This window comes from Pseudophryne corroboree, chromosome 9 (genome assembly GCF_028390025.1).
Source record: "Pseudophryne corroboree isolate aPseCor3 chromosome 9, aPseCor3.hap2, whole genome shotgun sequence".
Classification (NCBI taxonomy): Eukaryota; Metazoa; Chordata; class Amphibia; order Anura; family Myobatrachidae; genus Pseudophryne; species Pseudophryne corroboree.
In genome coordinates, this window is record NC_086452.1 from 269,045,999 (window position 1) to 269,064,790 (window position 18,792).

The 18,792-nt window shown below is 46.4% G+C and overlaps 1 protein-coding gene across 3 annotated transcripts in view; it reads right to left on the reverse strand.

Annotated features, from left to right (window-relative positions):
• The window catches only part of KIFAP3 (kinesin associated protein 3), a 631,738-nt gene that overhangs the window by 124,255 nt on the left and 488,691 nt on the right, over nucleotides 1-18,792 (reverse strand). For all 3 annotated transcript variants that reach the window (XM_063940294.1, XM_063940293.1, XM_063940295.1), the window contains exon 16: nucleotides 10,501-10,599. In XM_063940294.1, the coding sequence (XP_063796364.1) occupies nucleotides 10,501-10,599 (99 nt within the window). The remainder of the gene's footprint in view (nucleotides 1-10,500; nucleotides 10,600-18,792) is intronic.

An 18,792-nucleotide genomic window follows, 5' to 3' on the forward strand; every position in this document is an offset into this window, starting at 1 on the left:
ATGCTCCCACCCCTCTCATGTTTTCAGGATTTGTGTAAACATGCACAGGTGACTATTTGTCTGATTTAGTAATTACCCTACACATTTCCACAAATTGGGCCTGATGCTAATTTGAATGCAAATGCAGCAGCATGTATTGGCAGTCACTCGTCTGCGACTTTATGCAAATGGAATACATACTCCTTCCCTTGTGTACATCCATGCAGCCAAATGTGCAACGACTGAGACAGACACTTTTAGTGTCTGTGCACGCTGTAATACCAATTGGTGCCATCCTTATCCAACCCCATTTGTCGCACTATCAACACTTTCACCAACCCTAACGCTTACGACACTCCCATAATATGCCCACTGAATGGCCCATTTCTGCATGCACTACTAGACGCCAACCAGGAACGCCCATCAATTTTCCGCCGCCTTTCTGATACTCTCACACAATCGTAACATCGCCTTTGTGCATACACTGTGTAACACATGCGTCATAGAAGTTTTCAGAACTTTTTGCACATGCGCAGTTGCAGATAATTGCTCAATTACATGAACATTGACACTGCATGTGACTCAGAATCAGGCCCACTATGTGCTGTTGGCGTTGCATGATAAGAACGTAAAGTACTTTTACCTACAGTATGAAAAGTTAAGCCCAATATACACGGGAGAGATGTGTGCTGAGTGAACCGCTCAGCACACATCTCTCCCACCGCTCAGCACAGCGCCATGTTTGCTGAGCGATGCGGGGGAAGAAGGGGGGCCTCTCATTTCACCCAGTGGGTGAAATGAGCGACGTGCTAGATTGGCCTGCATGTAGGCCAATCTAGCACCAGCAATGGCGATGTGCGGGGCCGCGCATCGCTATCGCTGAGGGGGGTACACAAGAGTGATCTGTGCTTAAAATCTAAGCAATCTAGTCAGATTGCTTAGATTTTAAGCATGGATCTCTCCGTGAGTACCCACCTTTAGTATTGCAGAAGTAGGTGGGCACAGTTATTTTTACACAAACAAATGTGATAAGGTTTGTTTGCAAAGATAACAGACAATTGTGGCACTTTAACTAGGATCTGTCAGCTGTTTGTCACAGTCACATAAAGTGCTGTAAATGAAACCTAAGTTTCTACAAATATATTTCTTTATATGTCACTAAGATAAATCAACTGGGAACGCTTTCAAGACTGCAAAGCAAAACCACAAAGTAAAGAATAACAAAAAACAAAACATACTGTAGCCCAGACTATGCGAGTTATGATAGCAACCAGATGGGTTGTTTGAAACATAAATTAGGATAGCATTTGAGCTACAATTTGCTAAATGTTTGACTTAGTGGAAAATGTATAACTGACAAACATAGGTACTGTAGATCTTCTCTGGACAAAAGACAGCAGTACAATCAATCTCTGTTCCCTTCTGTGTGGAAAAACAAACAATCAATGATTCAAAAACATCCTCATAGCAGGCATAACTATTTCCCATATGCAATTCTGGATGTCATGTAGGTAGCTTTGATACACATTAAAAAAATTATTTTATTGCTCAGGAAAAAACAACAAGATTTTAATAAGAAAATGCAAATCAGGACACAAAATAAAAATGAATGAGGATAGACGGGCTAGTCTAAGTTATTTTCTTTTAGCACTGCTTACCATATTACATAAAGATGATGATCTCAATACATCAAGTCATTTAATGTCAATTTGAGCATATTTCAAATATGTACTCTGTGTATGGCGATTAGCAGAACCACTTTGAAGGCCAAGGTTCTAAAAATATATTGAAACACAGTGCTGTAATAACATGTTCGAAGAAAAAAAAGGTGCCTTAACATAACAGGTCTTACTGTATGTATGGTAACATTTTAAATGTATATATTTTGTATCACTAGTTTATTGTAGTTCAAGCAAATATTATGCCAAAACACAGGGAGGACAACAGAGATAGTTCACAGCTGCAAAACTAACCACTGTGAATTTTTTTCACAACTCCCTCATTAAATAGGAAACAAACAAACTCAAGAGAAGGTTTCAACAACAGTGATGTTATCATTGCTGATTACAAACATAACAAACATAGGGATGCAGTTAAATTTATGGCTGTCGGGATCCCGGCATTCAAGAGACAGACACCGGAATCCCGACACCCGGTGAAATACTGATGGACGGAATCCAGACCACCGCTGGGTATTCTCACTCAGTTGGTGGGTCCATGCCACCAACCGTGTGGTAATATAACCTATGGCGAGTGAAGCGAACCCGCAGGGAGACTCGCTGCCGGGATTCCAACAGACGGGATGCCAGTTTCGGTATACTGACAGCCGGCATCCTGTCTGTCAGTAAACCATACCGATTCCCAAATATACAGTACAGGGAAACTGTTGCTTTATCATGTGTGCATATAAAAAATATTAAAGTTTAAAGTAAATAATAATATATGTTTTTTTGAAAACGATAGACATCATGTAAAATCATATATTATTGTATCTTCTTTGTAAATATAATTTATTTTTAAGTAAACTGTTAGTTATTTAATTTCTAAAAGCTGTAACAGGTGACAATATACTTTACACCTAAATGACTGGCCAAAAATTCCCTGAACCAATCAACATCTTACAGGGATCTTTTTAGCTGCTGGCAGGGACTGCACACACAGTGTATGCACATGATTGCCATAATTTCATTTAGGGTGTAAAGGCCAGTACACACTAGAGAGATGTGTGCTGAGAGATCTGTCACAGACCGCTCAGCACACATATCTCACCCCACTCAGCACAGCGCGATGTGTGCTGAGCGAGGAGGGAGGGCAGCTCATTTCACCCAGCGGTGTAGGCCAATCTAGCACCGGTGACAGCAAAGCGCGGGGCCGCGTTTCGCTATCACTGGGGGGCATACACACGGGAGATCCGCGCTTAACTTCTAAGCAATCTAGTAAGATTGCTTAGATTTTAAGCACGGATCTCTCCGTGTGTACCCCCCTTACAGTATGTCAGACTTGTGCAGCCCATTGTTACTGCATCAATTTTATAAAATATACTGTATGACATCTTTTGTGACTGTTATTTAAAAGTATACCAAAGGAGTCTTGTTTGCTACTTGAAACCCTGTTATAGTATATTAAATACACTATAAGGCGAATTTATCTAATACCCCTTTTCCACTAGCTCAAAAAACACGGGTAAATGCTCAGGGGCGCGCATTTACCCGTGTTTTTTGCTAGTGGAAAAGGGTCCCCCCGCAAAAACCCGGCTCAAGTGACACGGGAATCCTACCCGGGTAGCTACTTGGATAGGACACGGGAATGATCCGGGTAGGGTTGTAGTGTAAACGGATGCCGTGTTGATGCGACACGGCTCCCGTTTACACTGTATGGAAGGGCGGCGCTGGGAGATCATGTGAACTCCCAGCGCTGCCCCTGCCGTGTCACTAGCAGCGTCACCAACCCGGCAATATGCCGGGTTGGTGAGCGCAGTGGGAAAGGGGGCGAGCACGGGCCGCAGCCGGGTAGCATCCGTGTCAGGCTCCCGGCTGCGACCCGTGCTTAGTAGGTGGAAAAGGTGTATAACAGTAATCAGACTTGATTCTTCCTAACCATTGTATGCACAACGTATGTGCAGATAGTACATGCTGCTGTGTAATTTTCTAAACACAGTGGCCTTGAAAATACAAAAATAGTTTTATTTGCAGGGGGAAATTGCAAGTCGCTGACAACATCAGATGTCACTGCAGTGGCTGAAAGCAGAGCATAAACAGCAGACCTGGGAAGGGCAGTCTTTTCGTATGGGCTGAATGGGCAGTTGCACAAGGGCCCCAGGAGTATAAGGGCCCTAGACTTATTGCTGAGAGTCCCCGTTTTTCAGGAGTACCAGATTTTTGAAAACCAGCCCTGGTGAACCGGAGATATCAGACTTCAAAGCAGTGGTCCCCAACCAAGCCTGTTAGTTGCTCTTCCCAGCCAGATATCTTGGGTTTTGTCTGACTAGAAATGTGTGCTGAGCGTTCTAGCACAGATCGCTCAGCACACATCTCCGGATTCTCAGCACACAGCGTGAAATGTGCTAAGCGAGGGGAAAAAAAACAACAACGCTCACTTCACCCAGCGGTGAAGTGAGCTATCTGACTAGATTTGGCCTGCATGCCACCTGTTGGACATCAAAGCTGCCTCTGATAGCACCCCCCACCCCTACCGCTGGAGGGTATGCGGTCTATAGATCTACACTAAAAAAAATCTACAGTCAATAGGTCGACCACTAATAGTCGACATGCAATAGTTTGACAGGATCAACAGGATCAAAAGGTCGACAATCACAAGATCAACAGAGTCAAAACATTGATAGTCAAAAGGTCGACATGGCCAAGAGGTCGACAAGGTCAAAAGGTTGACGTATGGTCAACGCATTTTTAGTTTTGTTTTTTTTTTAACATTTTTGCCACCGATCCCGAAGTGTGGCAAATGTTAAAAACACAAAACACCCCAAAAATGTGTGTGTCGACCTTCTGACCCTGTCCACTTTTTTGGCTGTCGACTTTTGACCCTGTCTACCTAATGACTTTCTTCCTAATGTCTTTTTAATGTCTATCTTCTGTATCACCCTCCCGCTGGAGGATGGGTAGGGGCCCCAGTGCATTGCTTTGCCCAGACGGCCTTGGGCCTGGCCAACCTGTCGCTCTCCAGCTGTTGTAAGACTACAAATTTCAGCATGATTTACAAGCTGACTGGTGGGGTGTTACTGTATGCTGGGGTATCACATCAGCTGAAGAGCCACTGGTTGGCCAGTCCTGGTATACAGTATTTAGAAACAGTTATTTAAATCTCAGGTAAGCAATAGATAGATTCTACCGGAAAGTGCATCCAAAGCACTGCCATATCTCCCAATTGTCCCAAATACATGCAGACAGTCACGCTAAGCAAGGCTGTCCCTCCCGCGGGTCACAGTGGCCCGCAGGTGGGCGGGGGCAGATTGGGAGAGCCAGTGATCACCGCTGCTCTGCTCTACAAAGCAGTCGGTGATCACTGAATATATGCCGCATGCGCACGGCATCTATCAGTGCAGGGAGGGTTACCTGGGGAATGCACAGCTGCTCAGGGAGCACTGGCAAGCCCCCTAAATGATGAAAACAGGGGTCACAGTACTAGGCCATGCCCCTCCACCCGAGGCCCTGACCACTCCTCCTGAGGCCACCCCCCCGCAGCAGCATGAAAAGTTGGGATGTATGCAATAGCAACTATACAGGGGCTCACGTTAGAAAGAAATTAGACTTTAGACAACTTTAAGCTGCAACTGTGCTTTTTGTTTTTTTTTATAAAGCAATGATTTGTCCCCTTTAAATAACAAGTTAAGAACATTTTAACCATGTAACTGCTAATCATTGGTCTTATAACCATTGTTATGTATACTCCTACAGATTAAGGTCTCCTTTTCAAAGACCTCTGAACTCACAAATCTCAGTAGATTGTGTGATGGAAGAGATGGGAAGGGGAGTCACATTGCACAGAATCTGACTACCAGACACAGTCAGTGTATTATACAGACATGATATGCTGACAGTTAAAATAGAGCAGAAAGGGGCATTTCAAAGCTGCTCTGCTCACTACATCATATGCCATGTGACTGTAGTTGCCAAGCAGTCATAGCACAGTGGAATAACCAGCAGAATTATCATTCAGTACAAGCAGTCTGGAGAAACAAACCAAGAAGAAAAGGTAATGACCAATGCGTCTTATAGCCTGCCACAATGATTTGTGTTACTATGAAAGCTATGAAAAAATTAGATTTAAGTTTAAGTAAACATCTCAAATTTAAATAATATAATTTTAATTACCTACCAGTAAATCCTTTTCTCGTAGTTCGTAGGGGATACTGGGGTCCACATTAGTACCATGGGGTATAGACGGGTATACTAGGAGCCTTGGACACTTTAAGAAATCAATAGTGTGCACTGGCTCCTCCCTCTATGCCCCTCCTACCAGACTCAGTCTAGAAACTGTGTCCAAGGAGATGGACATATCTTGAGGAAGGTTGTAACAGAACAGTGGTGAGATTCGAACCAGCACACAGAAACGAGAGGAAAGCCATGCTAACCAAACTTGAACAGGAACAGCAACAGCTGAACCAACAACATTACTTAACAAAGTAACAGTGCAAGAAAAATTAAGTGGGGAAGGGGGGGGGGGGGGGGGGGTGCGCCCAGTATCCTCTACAGACTACGAGAATAGGATTTACCGGTAGGTAATTAAAATCCTATTTTATCTTGCGTCCTAGAGGATACTGGGGTACACATTAGTACCATGGGGATGTACAGTACCAAAGCTCACAAACCGAGTGGCAGAGTGCGGAGATTCCTGCAGAACTGATCAAACTGAAGGTCCTCAGAGGTCAAAGTATCGAACTTGTAGAACTTAGCAAACGTGTTCGGACCCAACCAAGTAGCTGCTCGGCAGAGCTGTATAGCAGAGACACCCCGGGCAGCCGCCCAGGAAGAACCCACCGACCTAGTAGAGTGGGCCTGTACTTTAGGAACCGGCAATCCTGCCGATGAATAAGCATGCTGGATAGTAAGCCTGATCCAGTGAGCAATATACTGCTTTGAAGGAGGACACCCAAATTTCTTGGGATCACAGAGAACAAACAGCGAGTCAGATTTCCTGTGACGAGCTGTCCGCTTCACATAGATCTTCAAAGCACTCACAACATCCAAGGACTTTGAAGTAGCAGAGGTGTCTGTAAGCACCAGAACCACAATAGGTTGGTTGATATGAAACGCAGACACCACCTTAGGAAGAAATTGCTGACGAGTTCTGAGTTCAGCTCTATCGTCATGAAAAATCAAATAGGGGCTTTTGCGAGACAACGCCCCCAGGTCCGACACACGTCTTGCAGAAGCAAGGCCAACAGTGAAACTGTCTTCCACGTAAGAAACTTTACGTCAACCTCCTGTAAAGGCTCAAACCATTCTGATTGTAGGAACTGCAACACCACGTTGAGATCCCAAGGTGCCGTGGGAGGCACAAAGGGCAGTTGAATGTGCAGAACCCCCTTCAAGAACGTCTGAACCTCAGGAAGGGAAGCCAATTGTTTCTGGAAGAAAACAGATAAGGCCGAAATCTGGACCTTCAAGTAGCCCAAACATAGCCCCACATCCATACCAGACTGTAGAAAAAGAAGAAAACATCCCAGCTGAAATTCCACTGCAGGAAATTTCCTTATTTCACACCACGAGACATATTTTTTCCAAATACGGTGGTAAATGTTTAGACGTTACCCCTTTCCTGGCTTGGATCAGGGTTGGAATGCTTTTCCGGGCTAAAATTTGATGCTCAACTTCCATGCCGTCAAACGTAGCCGTGGTAACTCTTAATAGATGAAAGGTCCCTGTTGTAGAGATCCTCTCGAAAAGGTAGAGGCCACGGGTCCTCTACGAGCATCTCCAGTAGATCTGCGGTCCCGGCCCTTCTTGGCCAATCCTGAGCAATGAGAATTGCTTGAACCTTTTTCCTTTTTATTCTTTTGAGAATTCTTGGGATCAGTGGAAGAGGTGGAAACACGTACACCATCTGGTAGACCCATGGAGTCACGAGAGCGTCCACAGTCACTGCTTGCGGGTCCCTCGACATGGAACAATACCACTTTAGCTTCTTGTTGAGACGAGAGGTCATCATGCCTATTTGTGGAATTCCACACTGATGTGTTAAGGACTCGAACACCTGTGGGTGAAGGACCCACTCTCCCGGATGGAGGTCGTGTCAGATGAGGAAGTCCGCTTCCCAGTTGTCTATTCCCGGAATGAAGATTGCTGACAGTGCCACCGCATGTCTTTTTGCCCAGAGGAAAATTCTTGTTACCTCTGACATTGCTGCTCTGCTCTTCGTTCCGCCCTGTTGGTTTATGTACGTTACTGCCGTCACATTGTCCGACTGAACCTGAATGGCTTGATCTTGAAGAAGTAGCGATGCCTGTAGAAGGGCATTGTATATGGCCCTTAGTTCCAGAATGTTGATTGAATGAACGGATTTATGACTTGACCATTTTCCTTGGAACCGTTCCCTTGGATATCAACTTAACCAGTTCATCTCCAAAAAGGGCCTCACCTGTGAATGGCAGGTTTTCCACGCCTTTCCTGGAATCCGCAGTCCATTGGCGTAGCCACAGGCCCCTGCGTGCTGACGCTGCCATGGCAGTGGTGCGTGCATTGAGCAAACCAATTTCCTTTATGGCCTCCACCATAAAGTTAGCAGAGTCCTGAATATGCTGCAGGAGTAAAGCTATCTCCCCCCTGGGTAAGGTATCCAATCCGTGAATTTGGTTACCTGACCACTTTGCAATGGCTTTAGTGATCCATGCACAAGCAATAGTGGGTCTCTGGGCCACCCCAGCAGCAGTGTCTAATGATTTGAGAGTGTTCTCAATCTTGCGGTCAGCTGTGTCCATTAAGGATGCTGCCCCAGGAACAGGTAAGACTATCTTACTTGACAACCTATATACCGATGCGTCCACAAATCGGCGGGTTTTCCCATTTCTTTCTATCTTCCAGAGGAAAGGGAAAGGAAGTAATTATTCTTTTAGGGATCTGAAATTTTTTGTCAGGGTTAGCCCAAGTTTCTTCAAACAGGGCATTCAATTCCTTTGATGCAGGAAAAGTAGCTGAGGATTTCTTTTTTACATTAAAATAAGATTCCTCCTCTACCTCCATAACCTTGTCAGGAATGTGCAGGACAATTCTGATAGCCTCTATCAGGGCCTGTATTCCTTGTGACAGGACCGCATCCCCCCTACTCGCATCCACTTCCCCCTCCTCTGGATCTGATGTAACGTCATCAGTATCATCCTGCATGAGCTGGGCCAGAGTACGCTTTTGTGAGCAAATGGCGGGGATTTGAGATGCTGGTATGGGAACTGAATCTCTGTTCTATTCATCAGGTCATCCATAGACTGTCTTAAAATCTGCGTCTCTTTCTCATTATGGGATAATTTAGTAGAAATATTAGATATCATCCCTTTAATGGACGCTAACCATGGGGGTTCTGCCCCACTAGCTTGAGAATGTGCACTATCCTGAGTACAGGGTAGTGAGTCTCCAGGGGAGGAAAGACATTCAGCTGTGCAGGAAACACAGTCCCTGGACATGGTAATGTGAAGGGACACACACACACCCACCCACAGACAGAAGGTGAAAACACAGTTTAACCCACACAGAGCCCTTAGGGAGACACAGAAAATGGAGCCAGCCACACAGTGCCCCTGTAACCAAGTAAAACTTGGGTCGCCACCCTAAGTCCCTTAATAGGGCTTAGTATACTACAACACTCCCCCCCACCTTCTAAGACCCCCTGGTACCGCTGAGGACACGTGGAGTCTTTGTGGAGGAGCTGCGCTTCCCTGTGATTCCGGTCAATGTAAGCTGAAGAGGGAAAATGGCGCTGGTGAGCTGCTGGATCCGCTCATAGTGAAACCCCGCCCCCGTAATGGCGCTCGGCTTCCCGCTTTTTTATACTGGCCTGAGGTAATTTTTATGCCTAACAGGGTTAAAACCCGTTAAGTATGCTAGCCATTGTGAGTATGCATTGGTGGCTCAGTGCGCCCCTCACAGCGGGACACACGTCTGTGAATCTCCTCTGAGCCCACTGGAGCGCAGCCTGTACTTAGAGCTGCGCTCCTACCCTTGTGTCGCTATTTCCGCCGACGACCCGCTAACCGGGACGCCGGCGCTGTACTCACCACTCTTCTATCTTCTGGCTCTGTTAGGGGTGGCGGTGTGCTGTGGGAGGGTACGCTCGTCGTGGTGGGGCTTGCGAATGACTCCCTCAGGAGCTCAGTGTCCTGTCAGCGGAGAAACTGGACCATTAACTCTTTAGGAAGTTGGGCCGTTCTCCCCCCTAAGTCCCATGAAACAGATAGTCTGGTGCCAATCAGACCTGCCTGCAAACAACAAACACAAAATAAATGCAGAAAACTCTTCAGGAACTTCCCAAGCGTGACCGGCTCCTCCGGGCACATTTTCTAAACTGAGTCTGGTAGGAGGGGCATAGAGGGAGGAGCCAGTGCACACTATTGTTTTCTTAAAGTGCCCAAGGCTCCTAGTGGACCCGTCTATACCCCATGGTACTAATGTGGACCCCAGTATCCTGTAGGACGTAAAAGAAAATACATTTAATAATTTAACACACATAGGGTGGTATACTATTAGCTGAGGTGAGTTACCAATTAGCCCGGTAAGGCGGAACTTACAGGAGATTATTCTGAGGCACGTGAAACAGAATCCCTGATAACTAGACCCAAGACTAACACATGGGCCCGCGATCTCATCACGTATCCCATGTGTTATCTGCCGATAATGGGTGATTTACCGCACAGTAAAAATGGACTGTAATTACTTAGCCTTATTGGGCTAAAAAGCCAGTTATTACCATGCATTAAATAGCCGCATCTAATAGGATACTGCCCATAAGCTGTGTATTGCTAGATGAAAAGGAACATTGGCTTGCTCAGATAAATTGGCACTATGATAAAAAGGATACGCGTTTCTTTTATGATGACATCCCTCGTTGCTTGATGGAAAACCATTTGGTAAAAGACATACACAATTTGACATACAAACTCATCATCTTCTTGCTGGGCTGTAAGGGAGAAGAACAGCTATTTTAATTATATTAACAAACCATTTCTGGAATACAAAAACATTATTTATCTTTGGTTCTTTATATTTTAATTTTCACTCTTTTTTGTGTTTCCCATTTTATTTAAATTTGTACTGATTTTTCTACTTTTATCCAGAATGCTACCAAATGAAAGAAAGACATAGACTTGAAATTGCAATACCTTCAACTCAAGCCAACTGAGTATATGTTTAAGTAAATGCCCATAATTTTACTCAAAGGGGGCTACTCAGTTACTGCAGTATTACATGTTGAATGTTCATATGAAATTCAATTGTAAAGATCATTCACGCAAGCACTAACCTACAGTATGTACTATTCTAAATAAATGGGTGGGGATACTTTAATTCCTGAAAAGATCCTGCCAATAATAAGATTTTACTTACCGGTAAATCTATTTCTCGTAGTCCGTAGAGGATGCTGGGACTCCGTAAGGACCATGGGGAATAGACGGGCTCCGCAGGAGATAGGGCACTTTAAGAAAGCTTTGGACCCTGGGTGTGCACTGGCTCCTCCCTTTATGTCCCTCCTCCAGACCTCAGTTAGGGAAACTGTGCCCAGAGGAGATGGACAGTACGAGGAAGGATTTTTTTAAATCTAAGGGCGAGATCCATACCAGCCACACCAATCACACCATATAACTTGTGATAAACTTACCCAGTTAACAGTATGAACAACAACATAGCCACAGTTCAACCGAAAAACTATAACATAACCCTTATGTAAGCAATAACTATATACAAGTCTTGCAGAAGAAGTCTGCACTTGGGACGGGCGCCCAGCATCCTCTACGGACTACGAGAAATAGATTTACAGGTAAGTAAAATCTTATTTTCTCTAACGTCCTTGAGGATGCTGGGACTCCGTAAGGACCATGGGGATTATACCAAAGCTCCCAAACGGGCGGGAGAGTGCGGATGACTCTGCAGCACCGATTGAGCAAACATGAGGTCCTCCTCAGCCAGGGTATCAAACTTATAGAACTTTGCAAAGGTGTTTGTCCCCAACCAAGTAGCTGCTCGGCACAACTGTAATGCCGAGACCCCTCGGGCAGCCGCCCAAGAAGAGCCTACTTTCCTAGAGGAGTGGGCCTTAACCGATTTCGGTAACGGCAATCCTGCCGTAGAATGCGCCTGCTGAATTGTGTTACAGATCCAGCGAGCAATAGTCTGCTTTGAAGCAGGAGCGCCAACCTTGTTGGCCGCATACAGAACGAACAAAGCTTCAGTCTTCCTGATTCTAGCCGTTCTGGTCACATAAATCTTTAAAGCCCTGACTACATCCAGGGACTCGGAATCCTCCACGTCCTGTGTAGCCACAGGCACGACACGGTTGGTTCACATGAAAAGATGAGACCACTTTTGGCAGAAAGTGAGGGCGAGTCCTCAACTCTGCCCTATCCACGTGAAAAACCAAGTATGGGCTTTTATGTGATAAAGCCGCCAATTCGGAAACACGTCTTGCCGAAGCTAACGCCAACAACATGACCACTTTCCACGTGAGGTATTTCAACTCCACAGTTTTGAGTGGTTCAAACCAAGGTGACTTGAGGAAACGTAACACCACGTTAAGATCCCAAGGCGCCACCGGAGGCACAAAGGGAGGCTGAATATGCAGCACCCCCTTCACAAAGGTCTGTACTTCAGGAATAGAGGCCAATTCTCTTTGAAAGAAAATGGATAAGGCCGAAATCTGGACCTTTATGGACCCTAATTTTAGGCCCAAAGTCACTCCTGTTTGAAGGAAGTGAAGTAGACGGCCCAAATGGAACTCCTCCATAGGAGCAGCTCTGGCCTCACACCAAGAAACATATTTCCGCCATATAAGGTGATAATGTTTTAACGTCACGTCTTTCCTAGCCTTGATCAGGGAAGGAATGACTTCCTCCGGAATCCCTTTTTCCGCTAGGATCCGGCGTTCAACCGCCATGCCGTCAAACGCAGCCGCGGTAAGTCTTGGAACAGACAGGGCCCCTGCCGCAGCAGGTCCTGCCTTAGTGGAAGAGGCCACGGATCCCCTGCGAGCAACTCTTGCAGCTCCGGATACCAAGTCCTCCGTGGACAATCCGGAACAATGAGTATTGTTCTGACCCTGCTTCTTCGTATTATTCTCAACACCTTGGGTATGAGAGGAAGAGGAGGAAACACATAGACCGATCTGAACACCCAAGGTGTCACCAGAGCGTCTACCGCTACCGCCTGAGGGTCCCTTGACCTGGCACAATACCGCTTTAGCTTTTTGTTGAGACGGGATGCCATCATGTCGATTTGAGGCAGTCCCCAACGATCCGTGATCTGTGCGAAGACTTCTTGATGAAGTCCCCACTCTCCCGGATGCAGGTCGTGCCTGCTGAGGAAGTCCGCCTCCCAGTTGTCCACCCCCGGGATGAACACCGCTGATAGCGCGCTTACATGGCCTTCCGCCCAGCGTAGAATCCTGGTCGCTTCTGCCATGGCCATTCTGCTCCTTGTTCCGCCTTGGCGGTTTATATGAGCCACTGCCGTGACATTGTCTGACTGAATCAGAACCAGTTTTCTCAGAAGCAATTCCTCCGCTTGACGCAGGGCGTTGTATATGGCCCTCAACTCCAGGACGTTGATGTGGAGACAAGACTCTAGGCTTGACCAGAGACCTTGGAAATTTATTCCCAGTGTCACTGCTCCCCAGCCTCGGAGGCTTGCGTCCGTGGTCACCAGGACCCAGTCCTGAATGCCGAACCTGCGACCTTCTAGTAGGTGAGCACTGTTCAGCCACCACAGGAGAGATACCCTGGTCCTGGGAGAAAGGGTGATTCTTTGATGCATTTGTAAATGGGACTCGTACCCCTTGTCCAAGAGGTCCCATTGAAAAGTCCTCGCATGGAACCTGCCGAAAGGGATGGCCTCGTAGGAAGCCGCCATCTTCCCCAGGACCCGCGTGCAATGATGCACTGAAACCTTTTTTGGTTTTAATAGGTTCCTGACCATGGCTATGAGTTCCTGAACCTTTTCGATCGGAAGAAAAACCTTTTTCTGGTCTGTGTCTAGAATCAGCCCCAAAAAGGTCAGACGCGTTGTAGGGACTAGCTGGGACTTCGGTATATTGAGAATCCAGCCGTGTATCTGCAACGTCTTCATGGACAGAGACACGCTGTCCAGCAACCTCTCCCGAGATCTCGCCTTTATGAGAAGATCGTCCAAGTATGGGATAATTGTGATCCCCTGCCTGCGCAGGAGCACCATCATTTCCGCCATTACCTTGGTGAAAATTCTCGGGGCCGTGGAAAGCCCAAACGGCAACGTCTGAAATTGGTAGTGACAGTCCTGCACTGCAAATCTCAGGAACGCCTGATGCGGGGGGGAATATCGGAACATGAAGGTAAGCATCCTTTATGGCCAGGGACACCATCCAATCCCCCCCCTCCAGGCTGGCAATGACCGCCCTGAGTGATTCCATTTTGAACTTGAACCTCTTCAAGTACAGGTTCAGAGATTTCAGGTTTAAAATGGGTCTGACCGAATTGTCCGGTTTCGGGACCACAAACAGGGTTGAGTAATATCCCTCTCCTTGCTGGAGATGAGGAACTGTGACAATCACCTGTTGAATATACAATTTTTGGATTGCTGCCAACACTAGCTCCCTCTCTGACGGGGAAGCCGGCAGAGCCGATTTGAAAAATCGGCGAGGAGGCAAGTCTTCGAATTCCAGCCTGTATCCCTGAGAAACAATCTCTAATGCCCAGGGATCCACCTGCGAGTGAACCCAGACGTGGCTGAAAAATCGATGACGAGCCCCCACCAAATCTGCCTCCCCTCGGAAAGCCCCAGCGTCATGCGGTGGACTTTGCAGACGCAGGGGAGGACTTCTACTCTTGGGAACTAGCTGTGTGCAGCTTTTTTCCCCTGCCTTTCCCTCTGGCAACAAAGGATGATCCACGTACCTTCTTGTTTTTATTGGAACGAAAGGACTGCATTTGATAATGAGGTGCCTTTTTTGTATGCTGCGGGGGGACATAAGGTAAGAAATTTGACTTACCAGTCGTAGCCGTAGAGACAAGATCCGAGAGGCAGTCTCCAAACAACTCCACCCCTTTGTATGGCAAGGACTCCATAAGCCGCTTTGAATCGGCATCTCCCGTCCACCGTCGGGTCCACAAGAGCCGCCTAGCAGAAATAAACATAGCATTTATTCTGGAGCTTAATAAACAAATGTCTCTCTGAGCATCCCTCATATACAAGGCAGCATCTCTGATATGCTCTATGGTCATTTGAATGGCATCCCTATCTAAGGTGTCAATTTCCGTAGATAAGGAATCTGCCCATGCCACAACCGCACTACAAACCCAGGCCGACACCATAGCCGGTCGAGCAATAGTACCGGAATGATTGTAAATGTGCTTTAAGGTAATTTCCTGCCTGCGATCAGAAGGTTCCTTGAGGGAAGCCGTATCCTGAGAAGGCAGTGCCACCTTTTTGGACAAAAGTGTCAGTGCCTTGTCAACTTTTGGCGAAGATTCCCAGCGTATCCTATCAGTTTGTGGAAAAGGATACGCCATGAGAATCCTTTTGGGAACTTGTGGTCTTCTATCCGGAGATTCCCAAGCCTTTTCGCACAAGTCACTTAATTCAAATGAGGATGGAAAAGTGACTTCAGGGTTTTTCCCTTTATACATGTGTACCCTCGAGTCAGGGACAGAGGGTTCCTCAGTAATATGCAAAACCTCTTTAATGGCAATAATCATGTCCCGTATACCCTTAGCCACCTTCGGCTGTAATTTTGCATCTTCATAGTCGACACTAGAGTCAGTATCTGTGTTGGTATCTGTGTCATCGATCTGGGATATGGTGCGCTTCTGAGACCCCCGAAGGACCTGGCGCCCCAGGGACAGGCATGGACTGGCTACCTGACTGATCCCTAGCTTCTGCCTTGTCTAATCTTTTATGCAATAGATTGACATTTGCATTCAAGACATTCAGCATATCCACCCATTCCGGTGTTGGCGTTGCCGACGGCGACCTGACATTCAAGCACTCCCCCTCCACATTAAGCGAGCCTTCCTCGTCAAACATGTCGACACACGCGTACCGACACACTTTACACACACACACACACACAGGGAACCCCTTTCCTGAAGACAGTATCCCTGTCAAGGCCCTTTGGAGAGACAGAGAGAGAGTATGCCAGCACACACCCCAGCGCAATAACCCTGGAGACAACACAAAATGTTTTTCCCCAGCAGCGCTGTATAATATGTAAACCGCCAATTATGTGCCCCCCCTCTCTTTTAAGCACCCTTTCACCATGTGTAAGCAGGGGAGAGTCCGGGGAGCTTCCTCTCAGCAGTGCTGTGGAGAGAAAATGGCGCTGGTGAGTGCTGAGGGAGAAGCCCCGCCCCCTCGGCAGCGGGCTTCTGTCCCGCTCAAACTTAGTAAAATATGGCGGGGGCTCTTTTATATACATGTACAGAGCCTACTACATGAATATAGTCTTTTTGCCATGCAGAGGTTTATATTGCTGCCCAGGGTGCCCGCCCCTGCGCCCTGCACCCTTACAGTGACCGGAGTATGTGAGGTGTATGGGAGCAATGACGCACAGCTGCAGTGCTGTGCGTTACCTCAGTGAAGCTGAAGGCTTCTCCCGCCTGACGACTTCTGTCTTCTGTACTTCTAGCTCTGTGAGGAGAACGGCGGCGCGGCTCCGGGGGTGGACGCCCAGTAAGAACCTGCGTTCACCCCCTCTGGAGCTAATGGTGTCCAGTAGCCGAGGAAGCAGAGCCTATCTTTGACAAGAAGGTCTGCTCCTCTCTCCTCAGTCCCTCGATGCAGGGAGCCTGTTGCCAGCAGTGCTCCCTGTGAAAAAGTAGTAAAAGGTAGAAAAAAATCCAAACAAAAATGCTTCTAGGCAGAGAACTCTGGAGAGCTCCCTGCAGTGTACCCATCTTGCTCTGGGCACAGTGTAAAACTGAGGTCTGGAGGAGGGGCATAGAGGGAGGAGCCAGTGCACACCCAGAGTCCAAAGCTTTCTTAAAGTGCCCTATCTCCTGCGGAGCCCGTCTATTCCCCATGGTCCTTACGGAGTCCCAGCATCCTCAAGGACGTTAGAGAAATATATTTACTTATGTCTAATGGAAGTGCAATAACAAACCTTGTGTAGTCTGCAGCTTGCATCTTGACATCTGTTGTAAATTAATTTGTACTGCAGCAAACATGATGCTATTATGTCACCATGCACCACAACCTCTAGGAATGTGTCTAGCACTATGTTTAATCCATGCAAGACACTCTGGGCTCAAAGGTTTGTCCTACACAGTACTATGTGTACCTAATAAAATTGGACACTAGGTATAAATCTCAATGGCTGTTTTTTGCTTCCAGTAGGTGCCTCATGCAGGGCCTTCTTAACAGCTGTGTGCAAAGCAATGCACTGAGGACCCTACCCATCCTCCAGCAGTAGGAGAGGTGGGTGCTATCAGCGGCAACTTTGATGTCCCACGGGCGGTAGGGGTGTTCTATCTTTCGCATCAGCATGTAGGACTTGGAGCAGTAATTTCTGCTAATTACTCCTTTACTGCATAGATGGTGGGAGATGGGGCGGGAGGGAGAACACTACATGACTCCCAGTGTGGAAGGGGGTGTTTAATATGCAGGGAGGGGTGGATAGTGAAGTGGGCTAAATATTCATCATTTTCGTATGGGAGGACAGCTTGCTTGACTGCAGGTATCTCCAGTTCCTCAAAATAGATTACTTAGCCTTCAATGGGAAAAAAAAAATAGAAAATCCCACTTTGGTGGTGGGGGCTTAGGAATCAGATTTCAGAAGCCAGAGCAATCCAAGGATGAAAATATCAGAGTGCATACCAGGCATGTGGAGTTGGAGCAGGGACCAGCTGCTAGAAGACTGATATCTATGGACATACTAGAGACAAGCTGACAGTGGCTACCGAAAGGGGGGAGTCACAACTTTTTATGCATACCCTCAGAAAAACTCTAAGTCAGAACCCGAGATATCTGGCAGGAAAGAGCAGTTGAAGTCGGATATCTCCGGTTCCCCAGGGCCAATTTTAAAAAATCTGGCACCCCTGGAAAAAAGAGACATTCAGCTATCAGCATAGGGCCCTTATACTCCTGGGACCCTTGGGCAACTGCCCATTAAGCGCATACAAATAAACATCCCTAGCCTCATGCTCTGTTTCACTCCTCTGCAGTAGGCTCCTCTACCAGACCAGACATTGATATTCTGCCAAATTGGCAGACTTGTTTTGTGGAAAAGCACTATGCAAATATATTGATTTATACACAGGCGCTAGGCCATTGATACCACAGTAGCCCAAATGACTCTAGTCTCAGTTTTTTGATGTGGGTGTGGCTTAAGCTAGGGGAGTAACAGAGCTATAATGCTGTCAGTTTAATACAGAGCAATATATTTTACAATGCAGTTTGTATTTTAATTTAAATGGTTCATATATGGAAATGTCAAATTAGTGTCGCTGAAAGTAAAACATTACAAGTTTTTCATCCCAAATCATCATGTGGTTTTTAGTAAAATATTTTGGGGCAGTGATTATTTGAAGTCTGCTATGTATACTGTATTTCCTAAGATGATGGGATCCAACCCACATAAACTTAAATAAACACGAGGCCCTTCCAACAAAAAAATCTTGACCATCACAGATTCAAGGGAAGTAGTATATCTTCTGTAACATGTATATGCAATATGGGATTGTTAATTAATTATTGTAACTCATTCACAATTAGAAGTCTTTATAGTTGTGGAAACCCCATGGCCACCAACATCACCAAATTTTCCTTACACCTCATAGATGTGCAAAGAAAAATAATCAAAGTTGGGCTACTGGAAATCTTGGGGGCCATTGCATTCAAGCATCACTGAGAATTGAATTACTCTCTTATTTTCTTAACAAATGAAAAATAAGAATTTACTCACCGGTAATTATATTTCTCGTAGTCCGTAGTGGATGCTGGGGACTCCGTAAGGACCATGGGAAATAGCGGCTCCGCAGGAGACTGGGCACAACTAAGAAAGATTTAGGACTACCTGGTGTGCACTGGCTCCTCCCTCTATGCCCCTCCTCCAGACCTCAGTTAGTAAACTGTGCCCGGAAGAGCTGACACAATAAGGAAAGGATTTGGAATCCCGGGTAAAGACTCATACCAG